The 18,053-nt window shown below is 43.5% G+C and overlaps 1 protein-coding gene across 3 annotated transcripts in view; it reads right to left on the reverse strand.

The window, feature by feature from the left end:
* The window catches only part of Elavl1 (ELAV like RNA binding protein 1), a 47,374-nt gene that overhangs the window by 17,087 nt on the left and 12,234 nt on the right, over positions 1 to 18,053 (reverse strand). For all 3 annotated transcript variants that reach the window (XM_037198428.1, XM_028860721.2, XM_028860719.2), the window contains 2 exons: positions 12,410 to 12,597; positions 2,181 to 2,284 (listed from right to left, as the gene is read on the reverse strand). In XM_037198428.1, coding sequence (XP_037054323.1) covers positions 2,181 to 2,284; positions 12,410 to 12,581 — 276 coding nt within the window. In that variant the 5' untranslated portion in view covers positions 12,582 to 12,597. The remainder of the gene's footprint in view (positions 1 to 2,180; positions 2,285 to 12,409; positions 12,598 to 18,053) is intronic.

Genomic DNA, 18,053 nt, shown 5'->3' on the forward strand with positions numbered 1-18,053 from the left:
AGATGGGGGCAGTGGATAACAAAAAAAAAAAAAAAAAAAAAAAAAAAAAAAAAAAAAAAAAAAAAAAAAAAAAAAAAAAAAAAAAAAAAAAAAAAAAAAAAATCTTTAAAAAAAAAAAAAAACAAAAACAACAAAAACCCACCATCCTACAATAGGCGACCGAAATGAATGTTCCATCTCCTCAGAGCTCTGTGCTGTAACTTAAGTTCCAGGTACTTATCTTCCACCATGTGCTAGGAAGCTGCTAACCTGGTGTTAAATGCCAAGTGCCAAAGCATCCAGTTTCAAGCCCTGGCCTTTGCCCCTCCTTCTGTCCCTCTGCCACATGCTGGGAAAACCATTTCACTTACTGGGGGGAAGAAAAAAAAAGTCAGCTTCTCATTCTAAACTGGGCCTCATACTCTATGGGGCTGTGGTGAGGACCCGGAGATGCCATGTGGAAGGATCTGGCCTTCGATCCTCCTGTTAAGTGTGAGTTGTGTGAATCACACAGTCCTGGCAGGTCTGTGGAGTTGCACCCAAGTTTTCTCACTATAGTTGCCAGGCTGCCACAGAGAAGAGGGTTAGGCAGAGAGGAGCAGAACCCTTCACTCTGACTTCTGCAACCAGAATACAACGTCAGGACCAATGAGGACACAAGCAACAATTTAGCCATGAAGAGCTGTAATTTGAGGCTGGTCAGATGTGCATGTATGTGAAGCCTTCAAAAAAGACCTGCCTGCAGGGGCAGAAGGTTTTAGCTTTAGGGACAGAATATGCCTGGCTTCTGGGTCTCTTCCAGTACAGCTGCTCTTGCTTGGTGCCCCATCCATTAATGACACACCTAGCACCTGTAGGTCCTGAGTCTGGAAAACCCTTGTATCCCATTCTGGCCAGGTTAAGGCTTTTCCTCCAGATTAACAATGGACATCCTGGAGGGCCTCATTGGCACAGCCTGAGTGGCAGGTAGGAACCTGCTGATACAGGCTCCCTCAGTCCAACCTGGGCTGTCCTATGGGATCTTGGGTTGACGTTAATATTCATCATAGCATTTGGGAAAGGCCACAGAAGCCCAGTCACTAGCACAGTAGGTCTGGGTTCTTTACCTATACTTATATAATAGTATGTCTGGTCTTTATCCTGGCTTCCTCATGGGAAACTTCTAAACTATTTAAATAGTTTGTTATTCAGAATCTTATGGCTTACAACTGGATTTATGCTAAATGATGGATCAGGATGAAGGCCAAGTCATCAGAAAGACCATGTCAGTGGCTACAAGGTTGGGATTTTGAGTCATACAGTATCGAGTCACCTTTGCATGCTGGAGTAGGTGGAGGGGGAATAAATGATGCGTATAATGCTATTATGACAATAACCATGCCAGCCACATATATAGAATAAGACCTACATAGAAACTCAAGACACTGGTATACAATGAAATAGCTTTCATGATCAACATACTGCCACGGGAAAAGAGAACGTATCCTGACTCTAGGGTGTCTAATGGACTGTGTCTCTCTGCTTAGTGGGTCCTGACTTTAGGCATAGCATAACAGGAACTATCTGGGAACCATTTTAGTGGCTTATGGGGCTCCAAAATTTCAGCCAGCTGTATTAGAACTGTAAGTGTGGCTGGAAACACAACTGCACCTGGCATGAAAGAAGGACAGCATTATTGTGAAGAGGGTTCTTAAATTTGTGGTGCAGTGTGGTGACCCTGAGTGGTTGTTGTCAGAATTGTGAGACATCAGTTGGTATCATGCTGTGTGTGAGATCAACCCACAACTGTAATGGCCTTTATCATGCTACATGGACATATCATCCTTGAACTCACAAGGGCAGGAGTTCAACTGGGGGCTCAGAAAAGGTCTGCTTGGTGAAGAAGTATCCTCTGAAGATAAAGGGCTCTAGAGAATACTGAGGAGCTGTTATAGGACTCCGGCAGTGTGGTCTCAAGGATGACAAAGGAGAAATTCAGGCTGAGGGCCATCATGTCTGTCTACAAGGGGACCTAAAGGATGCCATGGGCTGGGGGTGAGGATTAACTCAGTATATACTCCCTTCTTATAGTGAGGCTGAAGAAGCTATCAGTCACTCTGGGTAAGTGTACATGGACTCCCCAAGATGCTCTAGAAACACCAGGCCTCAGAATGGCTCCTGTTCAGCACAGGAACGGATGAGGTGGGATCACATCTCTTTACCTTAATGGTTTTCGACTGGAGTCTCAAGCCGTTCAGTGTGCTGATTGCTCTCTCTGCATCCTTTGCAGTCACATAGTTCACAAAGCCGTACCCCAAGCTATGTCCTGTGAAGAGAACATGACATTGTGAACTAGTTGTCAGTGAGCAGTGAAGGGGAGACACAAGGGCAAGGTGAGGAGAAGAAAGACAATGTAACACAGCAAAATTCCAAGGGAGGTACTCTGGGGAACTCATGTTGAGACCATGGCAAACTTTTTCATCTTTGCAACTAACAAAGGTAACCTGCAATTAAGTTACTTAAAAACTGGGCCAGTGAGAAGGCTTGGCCAGTAAAGGGCTTGCTGCCAAGCCTGATGACCTGGGTTCAATCACTGAAACTCACACAGTAGAAGACCTGAATTAAAATAGCCTCTTACCTCCAAATGTGAGCTATAGTGCATGAGCATACACACAAAACAGATGAATTGTTTCTCGACAAAGAATAATAATGTGTTACTGACTGCATCCTATGAAATGCTGCTCAGCAGTCCCAAAGGTGCTGGCTGCATAATGGGGCCTGACAGATGAGGAGCTGATGGCCAATAGCCAGAGCCTGTTGATTCTCTGAAACCAAAATTGCCAGAGTGGGAAGGCCTACTGGGCTCTGGCATGATCAAGTACTGGTTCCCTTTATTTCCTGAGTCTGGGGAAACTGGACCCAGTGAAAGGGTGGGAGAAACTAAACTGAGAGCATCCTAAACTTGCCAAATGGCCCTGGTCACAGGTTCACAACCCTGGCCAAACTTCCCCAGCTTCTCCTGTCCACTCTAACAATGTCATCAGTATAAATCTGGAGATGAGAGGTGAGATCACGAAAGCAGCAAAGGATCCCAATGTCCTCTTCAGAAATATTTAGGACAGGCAGGAGCATCTATCTATCTGTCTACCCGGGGAGGGACATGGCATATAGGGAGAGGTCCAAGAAGATGAAGCTACTGGAGTGATAGTCAGGAAGGAGCCTTAGAGGATGTCTAGTCATGACCTCTTACTGAGGGAGGCTGGAACTTGACTCACATCCTGCCAGCTCATGCGAATGTAGGCACTTACTTCATTCTGTTCAGGGTACCTGAGAAAGCTGCTTTAAGACAAGCCCATTGGATGTAAAGACCTCTGTGTTGTGAGTCTGCTACAATTAGAACCTAGGAAGCCACCCCCTTCGCTGATAACAAGACCTGAACCAAGTAGAGAACCTAATGCGTGCTTAACTGTTTTTAGTTTTATTGGTACTTTCTAATACTCCTTTTAAAAATCATTTTACTATATATGTGTATTCATATGCACCCGTGTCACAGCAAGCATACGGGATATAAACACATTTCAGGAATCAGATTTTTTTCCTTCAACCATGTTGGTCCCAGGCACAGAACTCAGGCTGTCATGGTTGGTGGCAAGCACTTTTATCTGCTGAGCCTACCAATCCACTCTCCTTAGATACTGCATTTTTTAATGCCAATTTTAAATTTACAGAAAAACTAAACAAAGTAAGAGTTCCCAGCTGACCCTTAGCCTCCTCTATCAGAAATATCTTCCATTACCATGGCATATTTTGTATAGTAAGTGAACCAATACTTGTTTAATGTAACTATTCACACTTGATTTCCATGTCCTTAGTTTTCAATGAGCCCCCTCATTCTCCTTTAAGTTAAAAATTTCACATATGGGGTTGGAGATGGCTCAGTGGTTAAGAACACTGGTTGCTTTACTAGAAGACCTGGGTTCAATTCCCAGTACCTACCTGGCAGCTCACAAGTGTCTATAACTCCTATTCCAGGGGTTCTAACACTTTCACACAGACATAAGATGCAAGCAAAAAAACAAAACAAAACAAAAAAAAACAAAAAACACTAATGCACACAAAATAAATATAAACATGTTTTGACAAATCTTACCCATCTCCACCTCTCCAATTCCTCCCCATCCCCTTTCCCTCCTATCTATTTATGCTCAATTAAAAAAACAAAAATAAAAACAAAAAAAACCCTACAAATGACTAAATCCACTTAATGCTGCACGAGTGAAGTACCATCTATTGGAGCAGGGTAGCCCCATAAGGAGTTGCACCCCCAAAGGAAATTTACTTTCCTTCCCCCAGCAATCATCGATTGCTAATAACTTCCTAGCTAGGGTACAACTCCATGAGCCCCTCCTGCTATCCCCCATCCATGCTGCTTTGTTCTTGTGTATGTCTTGTGCACGCAGTCACAGCCATTTAGAGTTAATTGTGCAACAGCAGCACAAACACTGCATGAGTAACAGACCACTTTCTGTTTGGATTTCAGGCTTTGTTCACATCCTTGTGAACTCATGCCTGCTAACATAACTGGGCATTAAACCTGTGGCTATGTCCTAGGCCTCAGGGGAGATCTTAAAAACTGTTCCCTATTGCTTAAGACACAGTTGCATACCTCATCAAACATGAAGTTGAGCTAGTGTCTATCTGAAATCTTTACCCCTACTGACTTAGCATTCATGGTACTAGAGGGTACTCTGCATCATACCACAGGAGAAAGGTAATCATCAAGCTGTAAAACCAGTGACCTACAATGATGACCTGCTGCAAGACATGCTGTACAACAGTGGCACAAATGTGGGAGTAGCCAACAACTTTGACTGGATTTAAGACCCACTCCATGAGATGGAACCCATAACTGATATTGCCTGTATGGCCAAGAACCCAAGACTGGACAGGACATGGGCCTGGGGAAAACCAAGTACTATTGTTCTGCTAAAGGAACATAGCAATACAATGATTCCTAATGATATTCTGCTAAACCTATATATATTAGTGCTTCACTCAGACATCATCAGAGAAACTTCCTCTTGAAGTAATGAAGAATTAACACAGAGATCAACAAACGGACAATGTACAAAGTGAGAGACTTTGGAGCACTCAGTCTTAGATGGGATGTCTCCATTAAACTCCTCCCCTTGAGTCTTAGGAAGCTATACAAAAGAGGAGGTGGAAAGATTAAGAGCCAAAGGGGATGGAAGACTCCAGGGAAGCAGGGTCCTCCAGACACAATAAGATTGAACATATGAACTCATGGAGACTATAGCAGCAAAGGTCTGTGTAGATTCAAGCAGATTAAGGGGAATGGGTGGTGGCTGGTCTCAGCACTGAGAGAGGGAAGTGTTCATGGGATCCCATCCCTAACAAAGAAGCTATCTGCAACTGATACTTGCTTACAAAGGAAAAATTAGTTTTCTCTAATGGAGTCTCACTGGGTATATTAACAACACTTCAGGGCAGGCCCCATGCCCAGGATTAGTTTGTCAACACAAAATGAACTACTTTTTATCAGACTTTTTGTCTGTTTTGTTTGGGCATTTCTGTCATATTGGTCTTTTGCTTGTATTTGGGTTTCTATTTTCTGTGGGCCTTTTGTGTTTGTTTTTAAAAAGAAAGAGAAAGAAATGGCATAGAGTTGGGTGGGTGGGTAGGATCCTGGAGGAGCTGGAGGGGGGAAAAGTGTGATCTAAATTAAAAAAACAAAACAAAACAATCCTCTCCCAACCTTGTTCCCTAGGTTCTTATCTTTAAACCCATAGATCAGTGTGTCTCTCAACCCTCATCAGAGAAACTCTTTTTCGCAGTAGACAATAATCAATGCAAAGACCCACAACTGGTTGACTCGCACAGAATAAGAGACTGAAGTGGTCAACACTTCTTCGAGACAGATCTCTCATTGTACCTGGAGTTTACTGATTTAGATAGGCAGACTGGCTGGCCAATGAGCTTCTGGGATCCACCTATCTCCCCTCCCACTCCAAGCTCCAACACTGAGATTACAGGAAACTTTTTTCTTTAAACATTTATTTATTTATTATGTATAGTGTTCTGCCTGCATGTATGTCTGCATGCCAGAAGAGGGCACCAGATCTCATTATAGATAGCTGTGAGCCACCATGTGGTTGCTGGGAATTGAACTCAGGACCTCTGGAAGAACAGCAAGTACTCTTAACCTAGGAGTCATTTTTTCCAGCCCAATTACAGGGACTTTTTATGTGGAGATCCTGACTCTTTATCCCAACTCAGGTCCTCAAGCCTGCATAGTAGGCACTTTTAAACAGCCATCTCCAGCTCTTGTTTCCTCTTTCTAACAAAGAACTCCTACGACTTGGCATTATAGCTCTAGACAAAGTGAGCAGCCACAGCAGGAAGGGCTGTGGGGCTAGAACTACCCAGTAGTCACAATGCAGAATACTACCAAGAATGCTAAGTTGGGGACATGAGGATTCCCACAAAAGGTCCCAACCGTACTATATCGGGGCTATACATCTCTACGCATCTCTTCTGAAGAGTGGCTAGGCTATTGTACCTCTAAGCAACTGCCCTGACCCCAGGAATGGAGCACTTGTTTTTCCTTTTGTAGGCACCACTGCTTTTGGGTTTGTCTTTTTTCCCTCTTCATGAGGCTCAACCACCTGTCTCTTTTACCATCAGCTCTTCTGACACAGTATTTGTGACATAGGGGTAGTAAGATAGCAGAGGAGCCCTAGTATGGACAGCACTGACAAGACAGCTGGTAGGAGGCTTCAAGATGGAGTGAGGAAGTGGTTCCCAAATGATGGTTTGTGTATATCGCAGTAGGACATCTAGACTCTAAGATCTTTCTTCAGCCTGGGACTCAAGATACTGGAAGGCTCATTCCTGTTGCTTCTGTTGACTAGGACCAAAGAGCCTTATAGGGTTCTGTCTTTCTTTGGAGAGAGGAGACATCAGTCTGAGGGCTGGGGAACAGTAGTGGGGATAAACAAAGATTCTAGATAGGCTGTTGGGAACTTGAGTAGAAGGGCCGGCCTAGAGGCAAGGTCAGATGGCCAAGGTTCTGCAGATGGGATAATAGTATAGGCAAGAGGGGAAGGAAATAGGAAGGGGGTAATAGATATGGAGAATAAAGACTAAACAAATCATGCCTCTAAGATCAGAAAATGTCCCAGAGGCTGGTTGTACCCCCATCCCCCTTTTAACTGCAGGAATACAATTCTACCACCTGTTTTCTGGCTGACCCGGCATCAGTATCACTCTCCAAAAAGTTAAAATACAGATGGTCCAACTCTCAGAGTAGCTGATCTGGTGTGTCTGGGTGGTTTGCATTTCTCCAAGTTTCCAGATGCTACTGAGTGTCAGAGGACAGCCTTTGGGGGTCTGCTGCATTGGAGGAAGCTCCACATGTAGCACCATGTATGTTATCTTGTTAAGTATTCCCTGGTACACTTGGGCCAGCATCTTGCATTTCCAAACATATTTTTCTGTTCAGGTAAGAGTTATGACTGAAAAGATGATGCCTCAGCTGTCTTGCCTTGTCCTTTGTGCTTCTAGGAACTGGGAGCTAAAGGTATACACACGAGAGGTGAGGACTCTTGTGCAGTGTGGGGACTGTGAATCTTTAAAGGCACATAGGGGCTCCAGAGAAGACTTCACTGAGAAACACAGGGCATGGGTGACAGAAGGAATCTGGCAGTAAGAAAGGAATAGTAAAGGAACCAAAGAAAAGGTAAGACACAAAGGACAAGAAGGGTGTTTTACATAAAATAGAAAGGTGGCCAGCAAGCAGATGGAGATGATAGGCTTCACTAGAAATGCAGGTCAACACACGATCCAACATCACTTGCTGTATCAGCTGGCAGAGGAATCCTGCAGGGCCCATGGCACTGATGGCAAGCCTTGGTGGAAGGGAGGGCCAGTTGGCAACTGGAGCCATGGGGGTTCTTGGAAGGAACATTCTTATTTGCTGATTTACTACTTCCAGGAAGATTCTATGGAAATAGCGAGTGAACAGAATGATGCAAGGTAGTCATAGTCATCTCTGTGGAGCTTATAAACACAGTATACAGAGTACTACAGAACCACTGTGATGATGGGATAATACAATGTCCAGCAGGGAAGGAACATGTTCAGATAGGAAGAACAGTTCGCTATATAGCGCATAGTACCAATGATTACTTATAGTGGAGATACTACAAATGGGGTCTGAAAGAAAATGTATCCAATGGCAAATTATGCGTAATTTATGTTTTATTTCCTGCTATTAATGTTTACTGTTTCTGCTGCTTTTTGTTGCTGCTGTTTTTTTAAAAATAAAATTTATTTAACTTATTTATGTGTGTCAGGTCCCCTGGAACTGGAACTACAGGCAGTTGTGAGCTACCATGTGGGTGCTGGGAATTGAACCTGTGTCTTTTGGAAGAACATCCAGTGATCTTAACCATTGAACTATCTCTCCAGCCCCTGCTGTTTGTTTTTGAGACAGGGTCTTAATATGTATCCTAATTCTGCCTCTAAAGTGCAAAGATTAAAGGTATGTGCCATCACATCTGGTCAATTTTTTGTTTTTTAAAATGAAGAGCAAAGATGAATCATGCCAAGGGAAAAGTAGTTAAGTTGGCAAAGTGTGGAAAGGCATTCTTGTAGAAGGAACATTGTTCAGTAGTCCTGATAGCCAGAGTAGGCATGTTATGGAAATAAGCAACTCAGTCCAGGCTGAGGGTAGGTGTGGGACACAAGGAGATGATGATGAAGGGTGTAGATTCAATCCTGATCAGGGGTACATGGCAATGAGATGACAGGGAGAATAGGGAACCATGAGGGTTGAGGGCTGACTCCGATCCTTCAAGGGTCGTACAAGACAGCTAGAGGTTGCACAGTAAACTATGATATCAGATAGATGCTATGATGATACCATGTTCCTAGTGTTTGTAGATGGAAATGCCAATAGCAAACATAATGTCCTCAACAAGGGGACTTGAACCTGGCTGGCCACAAACAAAGGAAGCTTCCCAGTTAATAAAGTGACTCTTCATCTTAGTCACCCTGTCCCCTTTCGTGCCGTCACTAGTGTCCAGTTGACCCAGAGTAAAAATCTGCAAAATGAATATTCAGATTTGAAAGCGCCCACCTCAGTGCAGTATGGGTTGCTATGAAAACCCACAAGCTAGCAATCTTATGGTGACTAGATGAGCCAGGGAAGGCATTCTCAAACCAACAGAGCCCAGAATCTGAAGGGTTTGGAAGGAAGGGAGTGATTGGGCCACATGGAAACTGAAGAAGTCCCTTTGCTGTACTGAGAAAGTCTGAAGGAAAAAAGGCTTGGGTGGTCAGTTAAGAGGACACAGCAATAAAGCAGGTAATGACATCCTGGGCTAGGATAACTCTTGGGGGAAGAGGCAGGACAGCAAAAGTCTACAGAAACACTGAGAAGAATGAATTCTGAAACTTGGTACTTCCTAGTGGAGCTACTGTGTAGACAGTGGTTCTATTAGCTAAGACAAAGACAGAACAGTATAATGTGGGATACATTGGCTCTGGTGCAGAAGGGCCTGAGCTCAGGAGAGCTTCTGGTCAGGAGAGGCAGTAAACTAAACTCACCCTGATTATCAGCTCTGGAAAAGGAAGAGGGCCATGGAATAATCTGAAGTGCAAGGCTGGGGAAAGGAGCATCTGCGATAGACAGAGTGTGGCCTTGAGGGCAGCCAGCCAGCCAGGGGAAGAGGATGTTTCTAGAAGGAAGTACAGAGAGGGAATTTGACATTGACAGCCTGTACAGGGGAAGACAATACATAGAGCTCTCACATTCTCACCCCAGAGCTTTTCTGCCTCCTACTAACACTCAGAACAATATCTGGAGACATATATTAATGTTCACAACTCAGAAGGTGCTACCAGTTTCAAATGGGTAGAGTTCAGCATCCCTCCCTCAGTGTGTAGCCAGGCTTCAGGCTGCAGCATCTACTCCAAATTTCGGAGTGCTGGAGGGCATCAGGAAACCCAGGAAGGACTTTGGAGCCCTAGGTAGATGATTCTCAAGAGACTCAAGGAAAACTGTGTGCTTGGATAGCTCATGGGTCATAAGTAGCCAGGGATGGAAGGGATTCAGGGCAGAGAGCAGACAGCTGTTAGTTTCTACTGTGAAATAGTAGGTGGTCATTAGCTCCAAGTGAGGGCCAGTTGAAGGCTGGAGGAGAGAAAGCACACATAAAGCCTATCAAGGATGAGACTATCCACTGTGCCAATAAGCAGGTCTAGAAACGGCCCTAGCAACATGCCTAGCTAGAGAGATATAAAGGACTCTCTTGTTAGAGTAGGCAGGCTAAGCTCCAGCTAGGGGAAAAAGAGACATAGGACTAGGCAGAGTGATACCACTGAATAACAGATGAACAGCGAAATTTAAGGCCACAGCCCTAGAATCAGTAAGCAAAAATGTTTTGACAGCAGGGTAGTAAAGTAAGGTGAGATGAGTGTCTCAGATATTACACTCATTGAATCAGAACAAAAGGCTGCTAGTCCAGAAGGTGTTGAGCTGAACCGGTACCAACTCCCAACCCAGCCTACAGGCTGGAGAGCCTTCTATCTGGGCACTCAGCTCACTTTCTAATCCCACTTCTGCTGCCTCCAACACTTCCAACTCTGAAGACTAGTTCTTTCAGGACTAGCCCAGCCCAATCTAGGTGTTCCTACTAAATATAGCTCATATTCCTCTGAAGTACACAGAAAGAAATCAGGGCATGAGAACCAAGAGCTAGATTCCAAATGACTGAAGATGCTGCTGAGAACCCCTTCCACCAAAACATAAGCAGAAATCCAAATCCAAAAGCCCTTTGGGCAGGATTCCTATGCAGGACAATGCCCTAAATAATGTAAAATTATTCAGTCTGTGTATTATCTAAAGTTCCTTTTTAGAAGGCATTAAACAAGACTTGGGACTGAAAGAGGAAAAGGCCCTTCAGTTTAAGGACCTCATCTGATGAGTGATTTCTCTAGACAGCAATCAGACAGGCGGTACAGGGTTATACAGGGATCAGCGTATTTGGGTTACTGGAAAAATGTTGAAGGTTGATGAAGCAACACAATGAATATACCAGATTGAACACATATTTTTTGTTCATATATACCTGAAGTTTTCCATAATACAAAAAGAGTAGTTAAAAAAACCTTTTAGTTTCCAAGATGAATCTAGACACCTAAAAACTAGATGATAGCTGGAATGCCTCCAAGTATTGCTTTCTTCCCAGTCAGGCAAAGTAGAGAAGGGGAGTTGGGGAGAGAAGGGGAGTAGAGAAGGAGAAGGAAGAGGGCAGCGACTATTGAGGACAATACTGCACCCAAAAGGGAAAGAAATGAAGCAGGCTTTGCAGCACTGTGGTCCCGAAGCCACATTCTCAGAACCTAAGAGGCCAAACCTAAGGAGGCCTTAACAGGAACCTGACCTTTTACAAACACCTATAAGGTAGGTATAGTCAGGATTATATAGCTACTGAATGGATGGGTGCCCAAAGGCCTACGAGTCACATTGTGAGAGAGCATGGGGCTTTCAGGCATCTTGCTCCTGATCCAGACTTCCAGCAGGTGAAGGGTTCACTTGTACATGAAGGTCTGCACCCACAGAGACAGATGAGTGCTTGGTCTAGCAGGGTCCCTTCTATATGAGGGACTCGATCAATACGTGCAGAATTATCTGGCTCCAAACAGTTTTCAGAGCACTCCATTCTGCTGTCCCTCCATTTTTCTCTTCTCATGTCTTATTTTGTACATGTCGTTTTTGCTGTTAAGTGAGGGCCTCTTTACCTAGCACTGGCCGTGTAGCATGTGTAGCATGAATCTTAGTCCTGGAACTCACTACATAAAACAGGCTGTCCTGGAACTCACAGCAATCCACCTGCTTCTGTCTCTGAGTACTGGGATTAAAGGCATGTACTACCACACCCGGCAAGTGTTCTATCTTACAAAAAAACCCAAGCTCTTTCTGGGGGACCTTACCCCTAGATTTTTTTCAAGGTGTATTTTATTTTCAATTATGGAATCTGTGTGTGCGGGGGTGATGGTGGTGTTATATGTACATGTGTGCCTGTGGAGGTCGACAGACAGCATTAGCTTCCTTAGAGCTGGAGCTACCTACACGGTAAGCTGCCTGATGGGGGTGCAGGAACCAAACTCTGCACCTCTGCAAGAGTGGCAAGTGCTCTTAACTGCTGAATCATTTCTCTAGGATACTCCCGCCCCCATCCCCTCCCATTCCTGTCCAATCTTATACTGGGGCTGTAAAAAAACAGTTTGAAGTAAAAGAACAGAACTTCACAGCTATGGTTTGTAGCCTGCAGCTATTCTGTACTAAGGAAGTCACCATCAGGGGAGCCAGTGCTTAACAGGACAGCAACCATGACCTCTTCCAGAAACTTCTCAGGCTCTTTACCTGCTACTTTATCCCGAATAAGTTTTGCAGATTCAACCTCGCCAATGCTGCTGAATAGACTCCGTAGTTCCTCCTGGGTCATGTTCTGAGGGAGGTAGTTGACAATTAAATTCGTTCTCCCAATATCATCCCTGCAGTCTTCGGCCATGTGGTCTTCATAACCATTAGACATGGTATTACTTAAAAATCTGCAAAGAAAAATAAGATCAGGTAAATTCTAATTTTATCTGGGTATGTGAAGGCAAAGATAAATGACTATATTTGTACTTAGGGGATTTTCTTTTCTGCACTAAAAGATCAACGATTGGGGAGATGGTTCAGTTTGTAAAGAGCCTGCTGACACAAACATGAAGACTTGAGTTCATATCCCAGCACCCATATACAAGTTGGATGAGTTGGCACATATCTATAATCCCAGTTCAGGGAGCTGGGAACATGATAGAGGGACCTGTGGAACTCTTTGGCCAGCCTAACTGAATCAATGAACTTCAGGTTCTCAAAAAATAAGGTGGAGAGTGTGTGGTGGACACCACCATACACCTCTCCTCACCACAGCCAGTATATCCCACACTGATCTTGTTCTGTGTCTTACTGATAGTACTGCTATTTACAGAGTAGCTCTACTCAGTAGCACCCAGGTCTCAGAGAATGAGAATAAGAAATATTTTTCACAGGCTCAAGCATTTGAATACTTGGTTCTCAGATATGGTACTGTTTGGGGAGGTGTAGAACCTTTAGGAGGTGAAGCTTTGCTGGAGGAAGCCACTGGGGGTGGACTTTGAGTTTAGTCTTGCCCCACATCCACTTTGTTCTCTGCGCTTCCTGAGTGTGGATAGAAATGTGATTTCACACACCTTACTACCCTGGTTACCTGCTGCCATATCTCCTTCACCATTAGAGTCTCCCTCTGGAATTGTAAGCTCAAATAAAGTTTCTTCTGTAAGCTGTCTCTGGTAATGGTATTTTAATACACTGTGATAAAAAAATCATTCAATATTGACCTCAAGCCTCCACATAAACTTGTAACCCCACACACGTATAAATATCCACATAAACATACATACACCTTATCCACCTACCTATACCCATACAAAGAGATCAACTATGGTTACAAACATCTACTTAATCAATAACGACCTAAAAAGAAAGAAACTATTGTCTTAGTTAGGGTTTCTATTGTTATGAGGAGACACCATGACCACAGCAACTCTTATAAAGGAAGACGTTTAATTTGAGCTGGCTTACAGATCAGGTTTAGTATATTATCATGGCGAGAAGCATGGCAGCACGCAGGCAGACACAGTGCTAGAGAAGGAGCTGAGAGTTCTACATCTTGATCCACAAGGAACAGGAGACTATGTGTCATACTGGGCACAGCTTAAGCATATGAGACCTCAAAGCCCACCTCCACAGTGACACACTTCCTCTAGCAAGACCACACCTACTCCAACAAGACTACACCTCCTAACAGTGCCATTCCCTATGGGCCAAGCATTCAAACACATGAGTCTATGGGGGCCATTCCTATTCAAACCACCAAAACTATTAAGGCACAAAAAGACAAGGAAAAACTTTTGTTTTCTAATACTGACTGAGCCTTAATTTTCTTTCTTTTATATGGTGTTGGAAACCAAACCCATGATCTTGTGATTAACTGGCAGTTCTTTACCACTGAGCTAATCTCCCAAAGTTCCCAGTCCTTATTTATTTAAAATAATTTTTTTTTGTGGGTGGGGGCACGCTCTGGGATCAAACCTAGGACCTTGAGCATGCTAGGTAAGTACTCTGCTACTAAGCTACATCCCTCCCAGCCCAGTAAGCAAGAACTTTAAATGCTTATTGTTAAGTTAAAGAAAACAGTTTGAAATACCATACTGTATGATTCCAATTGTATGACTTACCAGGAAAGGCAAAACTGTAGGGATAGTACCAGGTACAGAAGTCCATGCCTATATTCCCGACACTCAAGAAGGCAGAATTTAAAGGCTATCTTTGGCTATATATCAAGTTGAAGGCCATCACGAGATATATGAGACCTCGACCTAACAAACAAAACACACCTCTCAAAATAAACAAAAACAAGGCCTGTAGAGATGGCTCACTACTTCCTGTTATTAAACAGGACCCAGGTTTGGTTCCCAGCACCCACATGGTAGCTTACAGTAATCTGTAAATCCAGGCCAAGAGACCTGACTTCTTTTAACCTCTGTGGGCAGCATGCATGCATATAGAGAGCACGTGTACACATACATGTACACACACACACACACACACACACACACTCACTCATATACATTAATTGCAACAAATGTATCCAACTGCAAGATGTGGACAACAGAAAAAGGTTGTTGGGGAAAGATAGCAAGGAATATGCCTGTTATTTTTTGAAAATGTACTTTTATTTAAAATTTATTCATTTTTATTTTATGTGCATTGGTGTTTTGCCTACAGACAGTTGTGAGCTGCCATGTGGGTGCTGAGAACGGAACCTAGGTCCTCTGGAAGAACAGTCAGTGCTCTTAACCACTGAGCCATCTCTCTAGACCCCAAAATTTACTTTTATTTTATGTGGGTGTTTTGTCACTTATTTGTAAGTACACTTTGTGTACCTAATGTCTGTGGAAGTCAGAACAGGCGTTAGGTCCCCTGAAACTGGAGTTAGTGATGGTTGTAAACTACCACATAGGTGCTGAGAACCAAACCTGGGTCCTCTAGAAGAGAACTGCTAAGCCTTCTCCCTAGTCACCCACTTCTTTTCATTTTAAAATTACATTTATCTTGTGTGTGCACGTATATGTGTACAAGAGCACAGAGGTCAGAGGACAACCTGCAGAAGTCAGTTCTTCCCCTTTCCTTACCAGCTCCTAACTGGCTTCTTTAAAATCGTTTTGTACAACTAACACTACTCTACAAAATAATTCTACGAACACAAAACAACAATTCCAAGTTCAACTATGATCACTAACAGTACCTTTTCTTTTGTTTTTGAAATGCAGTCTCACTTTTAAGTCAGGCTGGCCTGGAATGAACTATGCACTTCAGGGTGGCCTCAAAAATGATGACCCTCCTGCTTCAGATTCCCAAGTACTTAGATTACATGCAATGCGTGAGCTGTCACATTTGGATATGAGGACTTGTGTGTGACAGGGGTCTCATGTAGCCATCTTATGAAATACCTTAGCCTACAACTCACTATGTAGCTAAGACTGGACTTAAACTTCTGATCCTCCTGCCCCTTTCCCATGTGCTATGATTACAGGTATGTGCCACCTGGTCTGGCTCAGTAGGAGGGCCTTTGAAGAGGCCTGGGGATGCAGCTCAGTCTTGGGTTCTATCCCTAGCAGGTGAGCATGCCTATCCACAAACATGGCTTTAAAGAACCCTATAAAGAAACCCAAATGTTATCCCAGTACAACAGCTCAAGCTCCCAAGAGAAAAAAGTTTGTGTGTCTCAAAAGCTTCCCATTCCTACTGCTTTTTCCTGTCCTTGTTGTGGACTACAGCTGGATAACAAAGAGCCTACGATACGTATCTCTGAAACCCAACTTTGGACATTTGCCTGTTACATGTCCCCCTTTTATCTCCAATAACACAGCAATGGAGCCAGAAAGAGACTAGGATTTCTCTCCTAGTATGTATGTATGTATGTATGTGGGGGAGGGGGTGGAAGAGGGGGGAGGTCTTCACAGTTGCAGTCTCTGGAAAATCTACTTTGAGGCAAACAGCCCAGGATAGCCTGGGAACAACATCTGTATAGACGTAGCTGAGAGCACCAAGGTCACTCCTTTGAAAACAGCCCACACCTGGTTTGCTCACAGGCATTGTGGTGCAGTGGCCTAATCTAGGAGGCCCTTTGACCCTGCTTCTAAATTCATAGCCATCACTTCACATGCGCTCCTGTCTGCAGGTCTCAGTGGCAGTGGGCAGTCCACCCCTTCCTCCAGATGTGAAGTTCTACGTTAGTTTGAAAAGTCAAAGCCCAGAAGGTATAATAAGCCTTTGACTATCTTTAAAAAACAGCATTGCAGAGGTTGGGTGTGAGCACACATCTGTAATTCCAATACTCACACAGTGGAGGCAAGAGGATCAGGAATTTAAAGCCACCCTCGGCTGTGTAACAAGTTCAAGGCCATTCTGAGCTATATTTAACTCTATCTCAAAAAGAAAACAGAAACAAAAAAAAAAAAAGCTTTTCAGAGCTAAGTAGCAGAGCATTTGGCTGGTATGCAGGAGGCACTAGGTTCCATCTCTAGCACCTTAAAAAAAAAGGCTTTGCCAGAGACTAAATAAAACGCAACACAACTCTCGAACAGACATTGTTCTCTTACTCTCTAAATCTCTGAGAGAAGGGGAATTAATTAGGCCTGGTTTCTAGAAGTGTTCAGGTTCCTACTCTCCTAACTCTCAAACATTACTCATTTAAAGCTGTGCAGGTTCCTTCTTCTCTATAAAGTATGTTAACATAGAAAAAGAGAAGCCTAGCAAACCAGGTATCATCTTAAGGCAAAAAGCACCAGAAACAAAGACAAGCAGCAAGAACCTGGGAGAAAACATCTGCTATGTATCATTTTTGATCAGGTGGTTGCCATGCTGGGAAAGTCACCCATCAGGGGACAGGATGTGATGATGTGTAGGCATTCTTGGTTAGCACCAGTGTGTATGTGCCCACACACTATCAGTGTCTAGTGAGCAGATTCCAGGATGCTGTTAAATATTCTGCAAGGCACAGGATGATGCCAACAATCAAGAAGTACCTAGCCTAAAATGTCAACATTGCTAAGGCTGAGTAAGTTGATTCAATGCATGTACAAATTAATAATTAAAATCCAACACATTACCAACAGAAATGATATAAACCACAACTTCATGCTGATGGCCATTCAAAGAGATGAGAAACCCATCAAAAAAAGTTCAACCTCATGAACAACAGGGAAAATGCAAATAAGGCTGGGGATATAACTCAGCTGGTAGAGCAGTTGCCTAGCATGTACTAAGCCCCGGGTCAACCATAACACCACGCAAGCTGGGCACAGTGGCACACTGTTATCATCCTAGCATTTGGGAGGTAGAAGCATAACTACCCTTACCTCACTGTGAAGCCTGGAATCATCTCAGACAGTGGTTCTCAACCTTCCTAATGCTGTGACCCTTTAATACAGTTCCTCATGTTGGTGACCCCCAACCATAGAATTATTTTCATTGCCATTATAAATTGTAAATTACTGATATGTGACCTCTGTGAAAGGGTTGCTTGTTCCCCAAAGGGGTTATGATCCACAAGTTGAGAACCACTGGCCTAGGCTATATATGAGAGACAACTCCCTATCCTCCTATCCTCCCCCCCTGCTTAAAAGCAAGATGAAACAATAGATTTTTACTGGTCATATAGGATGGATAAAATCCTTTAAGTAGAGAGAAGAGACTGACATGTACATCAAGACAGCACCACCTTTGGAGCTCCTACCAAGCCTAAGACGTAGGACATGTGAAACCAACCCCAAATCTCAGGCCATAGGAATCTGTCTTGCAGCAATGACCACACAGATGCAGGTTAGTAATCTGAATACAATATCCCTCAGCTTGTAAAAAGTACAAAACATGGACAACATTTAAGTGTGTATTAATAGAAGATGGCTCTATTAAT

This window comes from Peromyscus leucopus, chromosome 23 (assembly GCF_004664715.2).
Source record: "Peromyscus leucopus breed LL Stock chromosome 23, UCI_PerLeu_2.1, whole genome shotgun sequence".
Lineage (NCBI taxonomy): Eukaryota > Metazoa > Chordata > Mammalia > Rodentia > Cricetidae > Peromyscus > Peromyscus leucopus.